The following is a 19,313-nucleotide window of genomic DNA, read 5'->3' on the forward strand; positions in this document are numbered from 1 at the left end:
GTGCCCAACACCTTGGCATTCCATTAGTGCCACACTGGTTCTTTTACCCGTTCAAATTAAAAAATCTGGTTTATACAATTACTTGATTCTTGCATTTGTATGTTTTGAAAAGCTCTGAGATGTTATTCTTTTCTTATTGTAATTTTTTTTTTTACTAATTGTCTTGATACATTTTAAATTGTTGTGATTGTATTTACTAATTTGCACTGCGGTATAATTAATGAAAATATTTATTTTTAAATGCTGTATGCAAACGTTTGCAAAATATACTCAATGTTACATAATATATTTTAAATAAGCTGTGAGACACACCATCAATGTTTGATAAATTGAATGAATTATATATAATATATAATGTGTGTGTTTATGCATGCAGTTAAACATGTAGAGCTTATTCATCAGTCGTTTCTGAATTTGGATTATAATATTATCTGACAGCTATAGAGATCCTGTTTAACCATTAATCTACACTCACTTACTGTGCAAAGTTCCAGTTAACTTAACATGCAGATCCTAGAAGATGTGGAAGCAAACTGGAGCATCTGAAGGACATACACACACACACACAGTGTGTACAAACTGTACAAATATACCAAAGTTGGTACACAATTTGAACTCAGGATGTTAACAGCCTTGCCACTCTGTCATCACGACTAAAGCAACAAGGTTTCGTTTAAATCTTTATATGTGAAAAAGGGAATTTACAAATGTCTAAAAATAAGTACAAACATTTTATAGGATTTGTACTTGTAGCAGTTACTTTTGTATTTGAAAGTAAAACACTTGTAACTGCATACACTGCAGGTAATTTATGAAGACTGTAAAGATGAGAGAAAAGGATGTGTCATTTATCCAGTAGTTTCCTGATATCAAATTTCAAGTCTGAAGAAAAGGTCTAGAGGATAGCTAGCTGGCTCACAGTGCTTGTACAGATTATATTCCTATTGAGTGTCTTATGTACAGAATTGACATTAACTTTTTGTCTTCATGTTGGTTTTTATATGGAATTCCATAGCCCAGGCACAATTCTCTTAAACTGATCCCTGTATCTGGTCTAAGCACTCCTGTGTACGTCAGTAAGTCTGCCCAGTGACTGACTGGCCTCCCTTTCAGAACTGGCTTGTGTTGCCTTTTTATTTTTTAGAGCTTTTATGGCATCCACCTACTCACAGCCCTCTACTGGAACAGTGAATTCATGACGTTTTGGGGGAAAACACTAAAAGGTGATGTTTATTCTTTTAATAGCTAATATCTTGGAGATGCAAGTTAAGAAATTTTGTATTGTTCTTCTTCAGATAGTTATTTAACTAAACAGCTGCAGCAGTTTTATCTGGCAATCCCTTAGAAAATCATGGCAGAGTTCATTTTGCCAAATAGGACATCTAGTTATATTACAATGGCACTGTTAAAATATGAGAGATGGCGGCAGCAAAAAGAGAATGGCACAAAATGCAGCTGTGTTTACACAGGCAGAGATCTAAAGATGACTAGTGCAGCACAACATATGCAGAATATATATATTAAGATTAAAATGCTTTACAGATTAAACAATAATTATGAAGACGATCAAAACATGGATTTAAAATCAGAAAATAATTTAAGCGTACATATTGTCAATCATATTCTGAAATGTTCTACGTTTTGGTTCAAGTATTTTAAGTAAACAACCTGGAACTAAAATGACAGCAATAATTCGTCCGGTGTTGTAGTTCCTAAAAAATGACGGTGCCAACAGCATGTATTATTTCAGTTAGTTTTACTGTGCAAGCTGATTTCTAGTTGCTGTCGACACAAAAGTATGCCATTAACTGCAGCTGGCGTTTGAAGAAAAGCTGCGTCTTAATATCCTGCCAAGGTACACGCGTTATTTGCCGAGTAACTGTGTTTTTTTCTGGTCGCTTTCTCGCAACGATCCTCATGTGCTGTTTGTCTAGTCCATCTTTTTGCTATAAGAATCCCCACAGGGAGCTCATTTTCGATGCCCAACCCCAGAAGCTCCGGTCCACGTAGTCTGGTAAATTAGCTCAAAATTTTAAAACGATCCAATCGTGTATAGCGCCCTCTGCTGAGCAGTATCAGATAGACTTGTAAATACATTTTACAAGCGGTGCAAGGAAATAGTGCATTTTGCCACTGTAGTCGTCTTACAGCTGTCTTCTCCTGAGCCAGCACCTGAAACCGATCCAATTCAAAAAAATACGCTGCGCAGCAACTCTGACACACACCTCCCTCGCTCAGACTTTCCTGTAGCTGACTTTACAATACAACGGTGAGAGTTGCTTTTTTTAATCCTATTAAAATAAAACTTAAAAAAAGATAAATTACAAGATAATTTTAAAGCCAATACCAATTAAATATAGACGACATGTTAAAGTGCATGATACCCTACGAGGGATCTAGAACAGTTACTTCCCTGTAAAATGTACAGTGAAAGAAGCGTGTGGTTGACCGTTGAATAAAATAAAACCTTGGTCAAGTCAGTGTTTCTCTCTTCCAAGATTTCATGCGTATCTCGCTCTCTCTTTCTCAAAGTTAAATCTAGTTCAAATGTAACAGTGTAGCCTTGTTTTAAACATAATATGATGTAAAAGGTCAGCTGTTACACTCACCACTTTTTTGTCTGCAAAGAACACATCCAACGTCCCGAGTCGCGCAAAACTGGCAAAATCTACTTTTTCCCTTTCTTATTTTGGGAGGAATCAGAAATGCGCCGAGTCCCCAGCCTAGAGTCGACTAAGGCTCCGTGGCAACCCGTTTAGGGATTGTCTCTAAAATAAGTGTACCTTGGGACAAGTCAGACTGCGGGGGCTAAAAGAAGATCATCAGACCTACAGCCGACAAACGCCTGAAGCAAATCAAAGTATATTTAACGTGTACCCAATTCGATTTTACTTAAATAGCTCTATTACTTTTCGAATGGCAATTGAATAAAGATGCGTTCCGTTATGTCGATTTCTAGAAAGAGTTTTGTGTTTAAATGCAATATGTACAGATATTTAATTACATTTTCTGTTACGGTATTTCTAAAACGAAGTAAGCCACGTTGCTCGCAGTGCACAAATATGTAATTCCTACTTTAGTCGTGCCTCTTCAATATTGCAGGAGGTGCCGATAGCGGTTGGAAATACCCGTTACTTCCACAGGCAAATCTCACAAGTCTTTCACCCTACCTGGGCCACAGTTATTAGATTTGACCCGATCTAGCTAGCCCTTTTCCTAACTTGGCACTTCGTCTTTGTTCAACACTTGCCTAAGGAATTTGCTGGCGTCCTTATGTGCAATCGCTTTAGAGTACTCTTGCACAAATCTTGACGTGATAGTAAAACATAAAATATTTACCCCGGTTCTAGCAACTCCTTGCTGCTCTCCCGTACCTTGTACCCGGTTGCACCTATTAATTTAGTAGTCGCTGTGACCACTTTCTGTAATTTGTACTCACCCCCTGACTCCAGCCGGGTTGAGTTTGGAGACCGGCGCAGATTCCGGCTCCATCACGGTTGCTTCATTCTTTCTCGGTGTTTGTTACTACAGTCCATGGATGATTTATTTCTGCCCTTGCGATAACCCACCAAGTCGCCTTTTTTCAGCCGTTTAAAGCAGTTAAGAGATCGCTGCTCCAGCACTCCTCCTTCTCTTTAACAAGAACACTACAGACACAGGCTCTTGCTGCGAAGAGGTGTCACGAACGTCCAGCCCCGGGATCAGCATTCTTGGAGTATTCAACAAGTACGCGAGTTATGGCTCATCGGGGTATTTCCCGCTCCGGGGCACCGTTCATTTCCCACAGTACTACCACTGAAGGTTGGGAGCAATCACCGGCAACGCGGCTTGGCGACAAGAAGTCGCTCTGGAGTGGCGGCCGAGACTTTGTATCTCTCTGTCGCCCTCGCCTGTTGTACATAGACAACAGCTTTGCCGTTTTGCTCTCGTAGAACACGGAATTCCTCGGATGCCCAGTACCAATGGATATTTTAACTATAAAGAGCATCCATCCCCTTAAAATTCCAGTGGATTTATTCTTTAGGATGAATAACGCTATACATGTATCAATGAAGCATAATCTCAGCAGAAAGCAACAGTGCACTGTCATTATGTTTAAGTATTGTGCATTTATGATGTAAGACAAACATTTTGAGCGAACATTTTTAATTTATCGATGAGATACCCAGTGTTGCATTAAACCAATCTCCTCCACTTAGAATTGTGTACAAGTTGTTTTTTTTTTCTGGAATGTCGTTGTAATCAGAAAAGACTTTCAAATGCCCACCACTGTTGTAGAAATGTGTTAAACAATGCTGCGCAACAACAATCCCTTTTGTGAAACCGAAAAGTAAAACATAAAACAGGTGCAAATAAATGAACAATGCATGACACCTGGGACGAAGTCGTCGCACTTACTTTGTAGTGACTTGAGAGGTTCTGCAATCTCTCCTTCGGGTCCCTAAATTCATTTGTATTCATTTGTCCCGGCAGTCAATTTCCTAATCCTTTAATCACAACGTGACTCCTTAGCTGAGGGACACAAAGCACCCGCTGCTTTTTCACGCATTGGACACGCTTCTGGAAATGATCCCGATGTGTCACTTTCGCACGTTTAAGGCCAAATATACAATCCCGCACGGTGTAAAAACATACAACGACTGGAAGTTTCCACGCGTGACTTCTCTTCTGTCAGATGACGTAGTTTATTCATTTATGCCAATCCTGGTTTGGGATATCGGACCGCAGAAAGAAAGACCAAACGACAGAGGGGGGATTTGGACTCGAACGTCTCAAACTGGAAGCCCGATGCTCATCCCTTTTTTCCATTTAAATAGTTTTCAGTGAGTGGAGTTTTGGCTCCAATGTGTCAGGTGTCCGGTTTCAGCAAACATTGGTCTAATGAGACGGGACACTGCCTCTAGGGGCAGGGCACACAGGCACAAGATCCCCATTCATTCGACTGAGATGAGCTCCCGACGCATCAATGAGTGTATAGAAGAGAGGCGCGCACCCTCCGCTCAGGGCACACAACAGCGGACGAGCACAAGGAGAGCTCCAGTTAAAAATATGAACAGGCAGCCGTAGCACGAGTGCAGCTCGCGTCCCTGATTTAATTTGGCTTTCACACTCTCACCACTTAACATTGTTCATTATATTACATTGTTGCGAAATTTTAGAATAAAACCTATTGTATCTAATTAACCTGATGAAAAAACCGACAGTGAACCTTGTACAATCCTTTACGTATAGTTAGAACAAGTCATTGATTTATTTAACACATCAAGCCCCGCCCATCATAATTTTTGTACAATCCGCTACACAGAGTTTAGATGTTAATCCGAATACCTTCTTCTGCTATTTAGTAGTATGGATGAGGTGAACACAAATAGCCAATTAAAATGTAAGCTCTATTTTTGGGCTACAGTGTATCAGATACAGAGGTTATGCATATACCCATATCCCAGCTTCTGAGAATAAGCAAGCATGTACAATATTCTCTCTGCCGGCAATTTTCTATGGTTTCTCGGTGTTTATGGTAATTTTTGCAATTCTTTTCATGTTGAACCCGCTCGAAGTATTATTCATAGAATACAAAGTTGGCATTCAAAGCAACAAAGTGCCGCAGAGGATAATACAAACGTTATATGTAATAATTAGCTGGGGAGCACTTTGAAAGTACAAAAAATAAACTGAATTTAGATTTTGAGTAGATTGCCAGCAATTGCATAGAAATGCAGAGTCAGCATTAGCATTAATTGCTAATTAGAAAAAATACATAGGCAGTTTAAATTTAAGAAAGAAAATGTACAGTAGCTTTATTGGCACATTTTAAATGTTGACTTCCTCACAGAGAGACGACCTACTCATGTAATGGCTGGCATGCTAAACACAAACAAACACAGTAGGCACATCCTAGGTTGAGACTGAAGTGCTAAAATAAAGTTTTATTTTCACTTAGTGGAGAAGTTATATCATTTTGCAATGCATAATACTTAAAGGGTCACATTTAAAATTTTCATTGCTCAAGTAATACCTTACTTATGAGTCCTGTCTTTGATTAAGCCAACATTTTAATTAAATTCCTTTTTGGGATTAAATTAAAAATACGCTCATGCAGTAAGTGCCAGAACTCAACTATTTACTAAATAAGGGGTTTGTTGTTTATAATGACTGTTGCCTATGTATCTTTTATGCAGATAATAATGTGAGAGTTGAAGTCACATGGTAGTTGGCTAGTGCTTACTTAATTGACACAATAGATAGCCAGTCCCTCTCTGTCTTATTTCTAAAGCATGATTTCAAGTGTCTCCCTAACTTTGTATATCAGAAAGTTTATCACACAGTCAATTGTACTTTCTTGGTCCCAGTATTCAAATCCCAATATATTAAAATTGTGATTTCTTAAGTCATTGTTGCTCTGTTTTATGAACGACTTTAGTTAATACAGAGTTAAGGTAAGGTGGCTATTATCCGGGATGCAACCAGTGCAAGTTAGAGATCAGCCTTAGGTGGGATGCCAGCACATTATTGAACAAAATCATATTTACTTACACCTGATCAATGTTGCATCTGCAGTCCGAAGTCAGTCAGTCAGTCAGTCATTCTCCAACCTGCTATATCTTAACACAGAGTCACGGGGGTCTGCTGGAGTCTTTTAAGAAATCTCACAGAATATTTGATTTTCAAAACTGTTATTTCTGATGTGAATTAATGATACTTTATTTTCTTAATTTGCATTTTCTGTTTTAATATTCTACCCTGTTGAGTTTTTTCTATACATTTAACGCAATGGTTGGTGAAAAAACAATCCATTTATTCAATATATACTTTCCTGTCTCTTAAGGCTTGGGCCACTAATTACCTGGTTTTCAGCTTGAGAGATGGAAGGTTCACAGGACTCCCAAGAAGGAAATGTCAGCGCCCTGCTACCAACTGGAAAAAGGTTTGCAGCTTATGTACTGAATTGGGCGCTTAGCACTTGAATGGTGTGTCTGCAATGAAGGGATACACCGCAAAAAGAGGTCTCTGGCAAGCCTGTAGCCTGGAGACGCTGAAACATTCAAGAGACTAGAAGTAGTTTTAGGGCTGTCATGCATGTGTACTAGATTGGGATGAGATGCATGTTAAAAGGCCCATTCCTTTCTGAGTTATTACTAGAGCAGTTTTTACAGTTTTGCAGCTTTATGGCCGCAGAATTGTGGCTAAGTGAGTGACAAAGAGTTAAGTGGAAGAGTGTTTTGGGAAAGCAAGCAATCTGCTCTAGTATTAGAGACGGTACTTGGTCCCTGTAAGCTACATGTGGGGCTAGAGTTTTTGTTAAAATTGTATGTTTTTCACACTGATATCTTATTTTTGAGTGCCTTTTTGTCTGCCATATTTATTTAATTATTGATGCTTCTTCTAGCTTATATATGGTTTTATTTTTGAAAGTTTGATTTTATTAATCATAAATCATCCATCCATTTTCCAACCCACTGAAACCGAATACAGGGTCACGGGGGTCTGCTGGAGCCAATCCCAGCCAACACAGGGCACAAGGCAGGAACCAATCCTGGGCAGGGTGCCAACCCACTGCAGGACACACACAAACACACCAAGCACACACTAGGGCCAATTTAGAATCGCCAATCCACCTAACCTGCATGTCTTTGGACTGTGGGAGGAAACCCACGCAGACACGGGGAGAACATGCAAACTCCACGCAGGGAGGACCCGGGAAGCGAACTCGGGTCTCCTAACTGCGAGGCAGCAGCGCTACCACTGCGCCACCGTGCCGCCCTAATCATAAATCATTTTGATAAATTTGAATAAATATAAGCAACTCAGCAAGGAATATCTTATGCTGGAGAAGTCCATAGAAAATGTTTTATCACAGATGTCTAGTTTATCTCCCTATCTATGTATTTATGCTGTATACTGTATATGTATGAATACACACAGCAGGGCCTTGCATGATGGCATACAAAAGGGTACACATGTCTTAAATTAAACTCAATTCTTTTGTTTGCTTTTTCATATTTAAACTGTATGCGATTTAAATGCAATGACCCAAATAAACATGACACATTATTGCAGATTAAGCTTATATTCTTCTCTTAGACCCACAATGAAAGTTGTTTGTGCTTTACAGTTCTAAGAGCATGGGTATGTGTTTTATATCTTGAAATGTTTTCTCAGGTCTTATTCATAATATTATGAATTTTCATTCTTTGCAACATTGGTTAGTTCATATTCCTTATGTTTCTAGTAAGTCTTCCTTTGTAATTTCAATCAATAAACTCCAAGGGCAGCTATTTAAGATAGTAGGTACAGTATTAACTGATAGACTTTTTAATGTTCTTATGGTCAACATACTATATTTTCTAGAATTCTAAATTCTGTGCCTAAATAGGGAAAAAAGGTGCAATATATGCCAGGACTTTGAAATGAACATCTAATATCATACATGCAGCATTTTAGTGTCCTTTCCAAGGCTGGTTTACTGTCCACAAACACATCCTAGGGTTGCTGCATTAGGAAACACCAAAATGTTTTGGACACAGATTCCATTCACACTCCTTGTACCTAAACTGTCCTGAAATGCAGAAAAATCCCTTCCTGAGTCTTTTTCAACGGGTCATTTCGGGCATACCCTTACTACTTGTTTTGGTCTTGAAGGTCCTCAAGTAATCATCAAGTAATGATCACTCAGATTACTATACCTTCCAATTATGCCACTCCAGGTATTTCTGTTATTCCCCAAGAGAATGTTGAAGTTATGCAGTAGGAATACAAAGCCATTTAATGGTACTCTTTTAAGCACATAATACAATGTCTCTAAAGTAGCCAATACCCTGAGTATGTGCTTAGTCTCAACACAGTTTTTCTCTCTGCAAAATTTCATTTAGATACATTTTTTATTCACTGGAACAAACTCTTAACTGTATGGTGCTGAACCAGGAGTAACTCCAGAGTTGGGAAGAGAAGACACTTGATTGAGAAGTTTAGTTTCAGAGCCACACTTATGCATAGAGGTAAGTCTGAATGTATCAAGCTGTTATTTTTCAACCTCTCACAATGGTTTGAGCTTCTTACTCAGCAAAGGATTTATGCTCAATTTCCCTAAGCCTATTTTCACACAATCTCTACTTCACACCAAGATCCCAGTCATGGGAGGGTAACATCTAATGCCAAAGTACAAGTCCAAATTGTCATTCAAAAATAAATATATACATAATAATGAATAATGATTGATTTTGCACTGTCCAGATAAAGGCCAGGAAAACACCTTCAAAGCATTGAGTAACCCATAAACAACAAACAGTGAGGTTCATTATGAAGATATGCAAAAAAACTGGAAAATCCCTGAATTTCTAAGATGAAGGAAACCCTTCAAATCTAAGTACCTAGGCAAACACATAACAGTAGTCAGGGGTCAACCTTGAAACCTAGTGTAGATCTAAAGGGATTAATTATTTTATTAACTACTGGGGGCTTTGCACCCTACTCACTTCGCTCGCCAACCCCTAACCCCCCAAACCTGCCAGCGCCGCTCCCCTGAAACCCCTCTTAAACGGTGATACAATGGGAAACAAATGCATTTTTTAACCTCCTCTTTGCTCAATCAGCTGCTGGCTTGCTGCTGCTGCCGTGCTATGTGATCTGCATTTTATTTGGCGCTTTGAACATTTAAGGCCTGTACAGCAGCTGTCTTTTTGTGTCACTGCCTTGTCTCTCTTATCCCCCAGACATCCTCAAACGCTATTCGATCTCTTTTCGCTGTTCCTTTATTTCACAGAGTAATATTTTCAGTTTGTTTGCGCTAATGTGATCTTTACTCTCATTTTTTTGAGACTTTTGAATTTTCCTACTTCCATTATTTCTAACCTGCTCTGCATGTGTTTAATGGGACTTGCTTCCAAAGGTTATAAGTATGATGTGACTTGTCCGTCTCACAGGACGTGAAAGTGTCTCTCTGTCTCTCTTCCAAAGATCACGTCTTGTCACAAGATTATAACAGAGAGATGTGGTCAAAAAAATAATAAAAGTTATACCTAGAAGCAATGGTCAAATGTAAATGCAAATTATCACACATAGCACATGAATGCAAAAAAATCAAAAAACAGAACTTGTCAATGGTAGCACATGTGGGTTTCATTAAAACCACCAAGACTATCCACACAGCATTCATGCATAAAGGCATGTTGTTACATAGAAATTATGTGGTGTTTTTCTGCCATATTTAACCAAATATTGTTCAACTGCTCCTGTAAGTTAGCAATGGTTTTACTAATTTAGAGACAGGTCTTTAGATATGTCTCAAGCCATTGAAGGGTGCTGGTGTCATTTAGATATATTTAGTAGATGGAAATGTGTGCATTCAGGCCTTGGCCTGTTCTAAAAAATAGATAGATAGATAGATAGATAGATAGATAGATAGATAGATAGATAGATAGATAGATACTTTACTAGCAAAATACCCGCGCTTCGCAGTGGCAAAGTATTGCCTTAAAATTTTTATTAAGAAGAAAATGAAACCTTTAAAAACTGAGGGAAAATATACCAATAATTATTTGTTAAGGCTCTCTTTGTATACCACATTGTGAGTTCGGCCCTCCGGTTGTAATATGACCAAGCTGTGCGCTGAGCTTACTCTTGAGCATGCAACTTACAGTTGGCCATGTGAAAAGGAATCTTGTCTCAAATCTCACAGCTTGGATTGCTGCTGTCATAATCGGTTTGAGTTTCATGGTTTGTTTCAATTACGACAGTATTTGCAGGACTTGTATTGAAGTGACATTCAGCATCTGTCAAGCGTTGTAAGCGTACAACCGGTTTCATTGATAACTTCACATCCAGCTTTTGAGAGTGTAAACATTCATAAACATCAAAGTGTCCACTACTGAAATCGTCACCTGTGAATCTAAGATGTTTAAGAGGCATTGGCGGTTGTCGAAAGGTGTAAAATATTTGGCCATTTCGGTAAACTTGAAAGCGACAACCGAACAATTCAGCGGCAGCCATCAACTCACATGCAGAACCATAGGTGAAGGGCTTAAGCATTTCACTCTCTATAGTGCTCCTGTGTAGAATAATTATCTCCTGTACCGTCATCAGTCCACACCTTGAACCTGTCCCAGTCATTCAATACATAAGACACAATGTTCCTCCGGATATCAAGAGTGAGCCTGATATGGCCGTGCAATATGTAACAAAGAGAATGGAAAAGGTAGGTGCCATCTCCTGGCATGGAAACCACTCAGTAAGTGACAGTTCTTTGATCAATAGTGATCACCTCGATAGACATGTTAATGGGGGTACAGTTAGAACGATAAAGGAAATGGGTACCTGAACAATATAAAGTAAGTCTGAAATACCTACACAATAACTATAATCGTAATAAACGAACAATAAAACAGCGAAGAAACCGTGGATTGAATCCCGTGGCGAAGCAAGGAAGGGAATGTAGAGACCGGAGTGACGGAAGGCCTTATATAGGAAGGCAGCCAACAACGTGGGAGGCGTGGGGATGGGGGACTGCAGCTGCAGGCTATGGACGTATATATGTACGTAAGTAGGATTCAGTTAGCGTTGGGAACCCGCGTACCAAATTTCTTGAAGATGGGCCCATAAGTAACAAAGACCGTTGGAAAGTTCAATATGACGGCCGACAGTGGCTTGAAGACTTCCAGGTTTTGTATTTTGCCAATATTTTGGCTGGTCTTTCTCTTCTGATCCTAGTCACGTTCTCTTATTACCTCCCAGCTAGCCAGCTCAGGCAGAACAAAATGTAGTTAAATCACATAAAAATCAATTGATTGATTTTCTCAACAAAGCGTAACATACTTTTGTAGTAGATCTTGCTATAAAGTACAATATAAAAGCAACAAGCTAAGGTTTAATTACATTTAGTTGTGAGTTTTTATACAACATGTTATGCAATGCAGTCTAGGGAAATTTTTGTCCATCCTTATGTACATTATTAAAACTGTAATTCAGTTCATGGTCATGCAGGCCAGAACCACTAGGCACAAGGCAGGAGTCAACCCTGGATGGAACAACTAGAAAAGGTGCTATGTCAAATCAAGATTGTGATATTTCCTAACTGTGTAAAAGAGTACAATATCTAATATAAATATATACAGACATATTATTACATGTACAGAGTACAGTGAATGTATGACTTGCATGTACTAATCAATAAGCAACAAGTCACCACTCTCCGGTGTCATTATCATATTGACTGAATGCCTAGATATTGTTATTGGATATGTAAATTAAAGTCACTTTTTTCCTCAATGTTGAGAGGAAATAATGTTTGTTGACATTCTGTATTTGTAAAGAGCAAGCTTCCCATCCACTTTTAGAGTTTTATGTTTATAATGTTAATAATGCATTAGAATTAGAATTAGAATTAGAACAATCTAGACGAGAACAGGCCATTCAGCCCAACAAAGCTCGCCAGTCCTATCCACTTGCTTCCTCCAAGAAAACATCAAGTCGAGTTTTGAAAGTCCCTAACGTCTTACTGTCTACCACACTACTTGGTAACTTATTCCAAGTGTCTATCGTTCTTTGTGTAAAGAAAAACTTCCTAATGTTTGTGCGAAATTTACCCTTAACAAGTTTCCAACTGTGTCCCCGTGTTCTTGATGAGCTCATTTTAAAATACAAGTCTCGATCCACTGTACTAATTCCCTTCATAATTTTAAACACTTCAATCATGTCACCTCTTAATCTTCTTTTGCTTAAACTGTAAAGGCCCAGCTCTTTTAATCTTTCCTCATAATTCAACCCCTGTAGACCTGGAATCAGCCTAGTCGCTCTTCTCTGGACCTTTCTAGTGCTGCTATGTCCTTTTGTAGCCTGGAGACCAAAACTGCACACAGTACTCAAGATGAGGCCTCACCAGTGCATTATAAAGGTTGAGCATAACCTCCTTGGACTTGTACTCCACAGATCGTGCTATATAACCTAACATTCTGTTAGCCTTCTTAATGGCTTCTGAACACTGTCTGAAGTTGATAGCTTGGAGTCCACTATGACTCCTAAATCCTTCTCATAAGGTGTGCTCTCGATTTTTCGACCCCCATTGTGTATTCAAACCTAATATTTTTACTTCCTATGTGTAATACTTTACATTTACTGACATTAAATTTCATCTGCCACAAATCTGCCCAAGCCTGTATGCTATCCAAGTCCTTCTGTAATGATATAACGGATTCCAAATTATCTGCTAATCCACCTATCTTGGTATCATCTGCAAACTTAACCAGCTTGTTACTTATATTCCTATCTAAATCATTTATATATATTAAAAATAGCAGCGCCCTAGCACTGACCCCTGTGGAACACCACTCTTAACATCAGCCAGTTCTGATGAGGTTCCTCGCACCATCACCCTCTGCTTCCTGTGTCTGAGCCAATTCTGCACCCATCTAAAAACATCACCCTGAATTCCCACTTCTTTTAACTTGGTGCCCAACCTCTCATGTGGCACCTTATCAAATGCTTTCTGAAAGTCCAGATAAATAATATCATAAGCTCCACTCCATTAATAATACAATATATCAACATTGTTTTATAAGTAAGAATATTAATAATAAAAAAAATACCCCAACATTGTTTTATAAGTAACAGTATAGTATAGTATGGTATAGTATAGTAAGTGTTATATTTAGTTTTAGAGAAAATGCAGTCTAGTATATTGACGAGAGATATTTCTTGTTTACAACAGATGTTGTCTAATCTAGCAGAAGTTATGCAATGTACAGTCTTGCTGCACTACTCATTACTTTGTGGTTTATTATAAAAGTGACCAAAATTTCTGTTTTGGACTTAGTAATTTCCCAAACAGTTGTCACCGAATGTTTTTTTTTCTTGATGCTCACTTTTTTAAAATGAACGTAATAAAAAAAACTGACTTAAAAAAACAAACAGAGCTATATTCAGTGGAGAGAATCAGTTTAAAGGAGGAGCCGCTCTTTTAAGCCTAAGATCCCAAGTTCTTCTGTATTTCTGATGTTGACATTTCTTCTGGCTTGCTGATTCTAAGCAGCTTTCCCAAAACATGTTTAATATTCTCTGAAATGCTTCATCAGTTTAGAATAACAATGTCTTTTCCTGACTGTTATTGACTGCCGGGAGCATGAAGGCCTCTTAGGTCCATCTTGGAAACATATCATCTTATTGCAGGAACCATAAGTTCTTTAGAAATGGCTGCTTCTGCTTATAGAGCACAGAATATACCGTGGCTGTTCTGAAAATACTGTAAAGAATAGTGATAGAAATGTTACTTTAAATAGACTATTAAAACACTGCTTTTTATCTCTTGCTGAACTTGGAGAATATTTCTACTTCATGTACCAGTTAGTTAAAAGAAATTATGTGTAACAATTGAAATGTGTCCATGAAGGCAGTGCATATCTCCAAAAAAACTAGTGTTTAGTGAAAGTTCCCCAGACTTTCCTTGTCACATTTGACCTATGGTGTAATGTCATTTCTGTCTTTTTGATAACTTCATAATTCATGCTAAAATTAATATAAAATTTGAAGTATGGTGTTATTTCATAAATTCATGATGCATTTCGTAGTTGTATAAGTCAATAAAACTTCCTCATGCACTGTAATGGTATATAGTGTCAACATATTAAAAAAAAGTCAAGTAAAAAGTTTTATAGAACCACTTACAAAGCTAAATATGCCTATTGACCACAAGATAATCTATTTGAAATGTTTAAGCTTATACAGCTACCACTTATAAAATTGAAACTTTGTTACATAAACTTTCCGCCCTATTGTAGTGTGTGCTCTTAGACTGAGGATTGTGACACTGAATGAGAGCCCAAGCTGAGAAGAGACAGGAAAGGGAAGCGGAGCGTGTGCTGTGTACAGCGCATGGCCGCACCAATCACATACAAGGTGCATCAGGTGCCAATTCTGCCACCAACAACCAAGTTTTCCTTGCAAGTTGGAGGGCCAGATGCGGGTTAAAGCGACCGCCAGCAAATCCTTACCACCAGGGCTACAACTGCACTCAAGAAGAGACAGGGATACATTTTAAATTCAGCAGTGTTTCATATTGAAAAGGTCTAAAAATATACATTTGCTTCACTCATTTGCTGCTGATTTTACCAAAATGGTTTAACTAAAACCATTTGTAGGTTACACATTACACAACACAGTTTACACACATAGTTAAATCTTATTCCTCCCTACTAAACACAGATGGATGTTAATTTGGCTTTGAGTGATCTGCCTCTTTACATAAAAAAGAAATTGATTTTAAAAGTTTTTATTTTGTGTATTACAGGACATGGTATGGATAATATCCGCAACGCCCAGGCCATTTCTCTGTGTAAGAAAGTCACTTGCTTTGTTTTGTTAGTTATTATATGTTTTGTTATTTGCACAAATATCGAGATATATATCGTATATCGTCATTCAGTTAAAAAATACCGAGATATGACGTTTGGTCCACATCACAGAAGACCTAACCTGGTCCAAACACACCAGCACCTTGGTAAAGAAGGTACAACAACATCTTTACATCCACAGACGTCTCGGGGACCTCAGGCTGCTCTCCCAGGTACTGAAGAACTTCTACACATCCACTTTTTGAAACTATTCTCTCAGGAAATAGTAGTGACTGGTTTTGGAACAGAATGCAACAGGACAGGTGACTGGTGCGGTCAGCTGGACGCATTACTGGGTGTGCACTCCTTAACTTCAAGGACATCTAGACCAAACAGTGTTGGACCAGGACAGAGCAAATTGTCAATGATTCCAGCCATCCCAACAGCAGCCTCTTTTCTGTACCGTGGCCAGACAAATGATATTGCTGCCTGAAGTCCAGCTCGGAGAGACTGAAAAGGAGCTTTTGTCCAAAATCCATATGCATTTTGAATAAGGAAAATGTCTAGAACTTCATGATACTCTATTGTTAACTCCTTTAAGTATTTAAGTTATTTATTTAGTTATTATGTATCATTATCACATATTTAAAGTCCTATTAATTAATTTTGGTACTTATAAAATAATGTGTCATGTTTTCATTTTATTTTTTATTCTTCTTAAAGGGACAGTCATTGGTGTTGAGCAACTAAATATTTCAATACATATTATACTGCATGTATAATTTGAATGTGACCAATACAAGTTGTTTTGATTTCATATATAGTACATTGGAGTATTACAGTAAAAGTAGTAGAAGAAACAAGAGCAACAAATAGAAGACTTCAGTAAAGAGAATGTAGTGAAGACCTTCTTCAGTCATGTTGTTATGATTGGTACTTTTTTACAAGTTTTTGTGAACCTATGTTGCCCTTCTGTATTTAATTATTGTATGTTTTTTGTTTTTTTTGTCTGAGAATTCAATTCTGACTTTTCTAACTAGAGTGTTGTTTTCAGAACATTAAAAAATGTTTCTGATGCCATCTTGGTTTTCATTTACTCATATTAGGAAGCGGTTGCTATGATGTTGTTATGCTTGAAGGTACAGTATGTGCCATCAATGTCATCAACAAGACGGGGACTGAAGGTCACCGTTTTACACTTCATGATCATCTAAGTTTGCCACTAAAACTAAGGAATTTTCAGTGTTTTTGGTGTTAGCATTTACTGTTAGTATTCTTTACCTCCTTTTCTGGCTTTTCACAAAAATAGGATGGGCCCTCAGTAATGATTCTCTTTGCTTTGTTTAGTGACTTTTCTTCTCCTGGTCACCTCCATTCAAAATGTTTGCCTTCCTTTTGCCAAGCATAACACATGTACTGTCTTTCTATTATAAAAATAAATCTTGGGAGAGAGACTAGGGAGACGAGACGTGACCTTCTTGGAAGACAATTTGACGTTCCGCGAGAGACACTTTAACGTCACGTGAGACAAGGCAGTGAGACAACGTTTAAAACAAGTTCACGGTCATCTAACCTAGTAGTTGTTCAAATGCTTTTGGCAGATACACACTTCATGTGCTCCCAGCTCTTAAAACAAAGACAAGCAGAACACGCAGCTTGCCAGTAGCAGCAAGCCCAGCAGATGATCTGACCACTTCTCCTTAGCATGCATTCAGCCAAGCCCACGCCCCAAAACACAATGTGAGTGGCAGAGACGTAAAGTGGCAAAAGGACAGCAGCAGTACAGGCTTTTAAATGATGGACACGCAGCGCGACAAGTAGAATACACAGCTCGCCAGCAGCAGCAGCAAGCCAGCAGATGATCCAACTGTCCCCCCCCCACAATGCAAGCAGCGTTATACGTTCTGCGAGAAAGAGATTTAACCACTCCCGGGGCCAGAAATGAAGGATTGTTTTTACAAAGGTTTTAAAGTAAAAGTGAAAATAATGCATATGTAACAATTCCCATGAAAGTAACACTCTCTTTAAATAGTATATCCAGTAAACCAAACACGGGGTGGGTGAGCAAAGCAAGCAGTTTGCGGAGCCCCCTAATATTATATAACAATACTTTGTTACCTTTCATGTTGATAGCAGTAAAATGTATTTTTTTGTCTGAAGGTCCCAATTACAACTGCTATTGTGAAGATGTTAAAATTTGGTTGCACTTGTTGCTCAGCTTTCCTTACTGTCGATCTGTGAACAAAGACACAGTAAACTAAAGTAGTATGCATTTCATTCAGGATAACTTCATCTGCCCTTTCCTCTTCCTGTTTGTCTTTGTCTTTCACTTCTTTGTTTTCTTCCAGTATTTTTGTAGTTCATTTTTCCAAAACATAAAATACAGTAAACACAGACGTATTACTATTTCTTTATCCTGAAATTCAAATTGATGTATGCACAATTTTACTGCTTTGGGTTTGCATTTTGAACCTGTAAAAATGTGTGTTTAGGTTGTTTCAACTTCATTTTACTGAGTGTTAATTTCTGAATGAGAACATTGTACAATTCTTGATTACTTAGGATCTGTGTGAGGATGTTGGCTGAAAAGGTTCAACAAATTATAATGTGTGAAAACATATAAAAAGTCTTTATAATTTTGAGAAAAACTTTCTTTTGAGAGCTAAAATAATAGTTTGAGATTTTTGACTGATGGATTTTTGGCTGATGGAATCAGTTTTAGTGTGGAAGCAAGTGAGGAATCTATAAATGAAAGCCCACAGTCTTTAAACTCCCAAGCAACAAAATGTATTTATCAGTTGTCACACACGTGCGAGTTGGAGGCAGTCAAAGAGTCTAAAGGTGAGTGAAATCTCGCGAGACAAGGGTTTATCACGTGGTACTTACCTGAATCTCTTTCTATCTACAGAAAACCGGAAGACAAATAAAACATTTCCAAACTCACAAATCCACAATGGCCGTGATGACGTCACTTCCGGTTTCCATCTGATGACCTCACTTCCGGTTCCCACTCGATTACTCCAGTCTACTCCTGGTGACGTTGGTTCTGTGGTCCCGCCTCCAATCGTCACTTCCTGCCAACCACTTCCTCCCATCATCCCATCTGCTATATAAACGCCATTTTATAACAGTATTTCATTCATTGTGTACTGAAAAGTCATATTTGAATCATTCTTTTCATTGCTGTCTGGACGACAATATACGGGGATAAAACCCCAAATCTTTTTCTATTTGAAAGGACTCTTTATTTTATTACACAGTTTTACCATAGTTTCGAGAAGCCTTTTTCTTTGAGGTCACCATGGTGGCAAGAGTGAGGAGTTTTAAAACTACGTCTGCGACAGTTTATTTTACAAATGAGTCTTGATGTTTTAAGATGACCTGTCCTTTTTTAATAGTCGTCTCTTTTTGTATAGCAAGACATTTTTGATTGTTTTAACATGCGGCACTTTGCAGTTAATCAACAATATCTCACTCATCCCATGCATGAAAATCGGCGCCCTTACCATGTAATTAAGGATAAGTGAGCTGAGCTGAAACTGAACATTCATCAGTCACTTTCCATGGTTAGAGAGAGGTTGGTTGGATGACTTGATGCTCTGCCATTAAATTCCTAATAGACCACATAATAGTTAAAGTGGTCCATTTCACCACTCTTCCTGAATATACATAATAGGCAATTGCCTAGTTTTCTTATATAAAAAAATATTTCTATTGTATATTTCTTTTCATATGAAATATATATTTGTTATTTTATATTAAATAATTGACATAGAAGAGTAAGCCTATATTGCTCAGGTATAATTGTTTTCCTATTTCTTTTCTTTCTTTTACTTGACCTCTCTTGCTCTGTTTAGACATTGCATCTTTGTTTTTTTAAATAAAAGATTACGTAATATGATTTTGCTTCTGCATTACTTAAAATATTTGATACCTAAAATTAAAGAACACACTATATTTGTTCACTGATCTTTATCAGCTGTCTTAAGTATCAAA

At 38.0% G+C, this 19,313-nt stretch overlaps 1 protein-coding gene and 1 long non-coding RNA gene across 7 annotated transcripts in view; one reads left to right on the plus strand and one right to left on the minus strand.

Annotated features, from left to right (window-relative positions):
- Window positions 1–4,872, minus strand: part of LOC120535177 (collagen alpha-1(XXVII) chain B-like) — a 391,818-nt gene extending 386,946 nt beyond the window's left edge. Inside the window, exon 1 of one of the 3 annotated variants that reach the window (XM_039762832.1) lies at window positions 4,399–4,872. In XM_039762832.1, coding sequence (XP_039618766.1) covers window positions 4,399–4,451 — 53 coding nt within the window. In that variant the 5' untranslated portion in view covers window positions 4,452–4,872. Of the gene's footprint in view, window positions 1–2,609; window positions 2,705–3,439; window positions 3,832–4,398 lie in introns of those variants that run through there. The other 2 variants (XM_039762833.1, XM_039762834.1) reach the window with 2 other exon arrangements.
- On the plus strand, window positions 1,056–18,264 carry LOC120535179. Of its 4 annotated transcripts, none has more exons than XR_005634863.1 (4): window positions 1,056–1,223; window positions 6,827–6,925; window positions 8,871–8,996; window positions 18,226–18,264. It is a non-coding gene; the product is annotated as an uncharacterized LOC120535179 (long non-coding RNA). The 4 variants fall into 4 exon arrangements; XR_005634865.1 differs by lacking the exon at window positions 18,226–18,264 and adding an exon at window positions 15,275–15,887; XR_005634864.1 differs by lacking the exon at window positions 1,056–1,223 and adding an exon at window positions 2,150–2,269.
- The last annotated feature ends 1,049 nt before the right edge of the window (window positions 18,265–19,313 follow it).

Source organism: Polypterus senegalus, chromosome 9 (assembly GCF_016835505.1).
Source record: "Polypterus senegalus isolate Bchr_013 chromosome 9, ASM1683550v1, whole genome shotgun sequence".
Lineage (NCBI taxonomy): Eukaryota > Metazoa > Chordata > Cladistia > Polypteriformes > Polypteridae > Polypterus > Polypterus senegalus.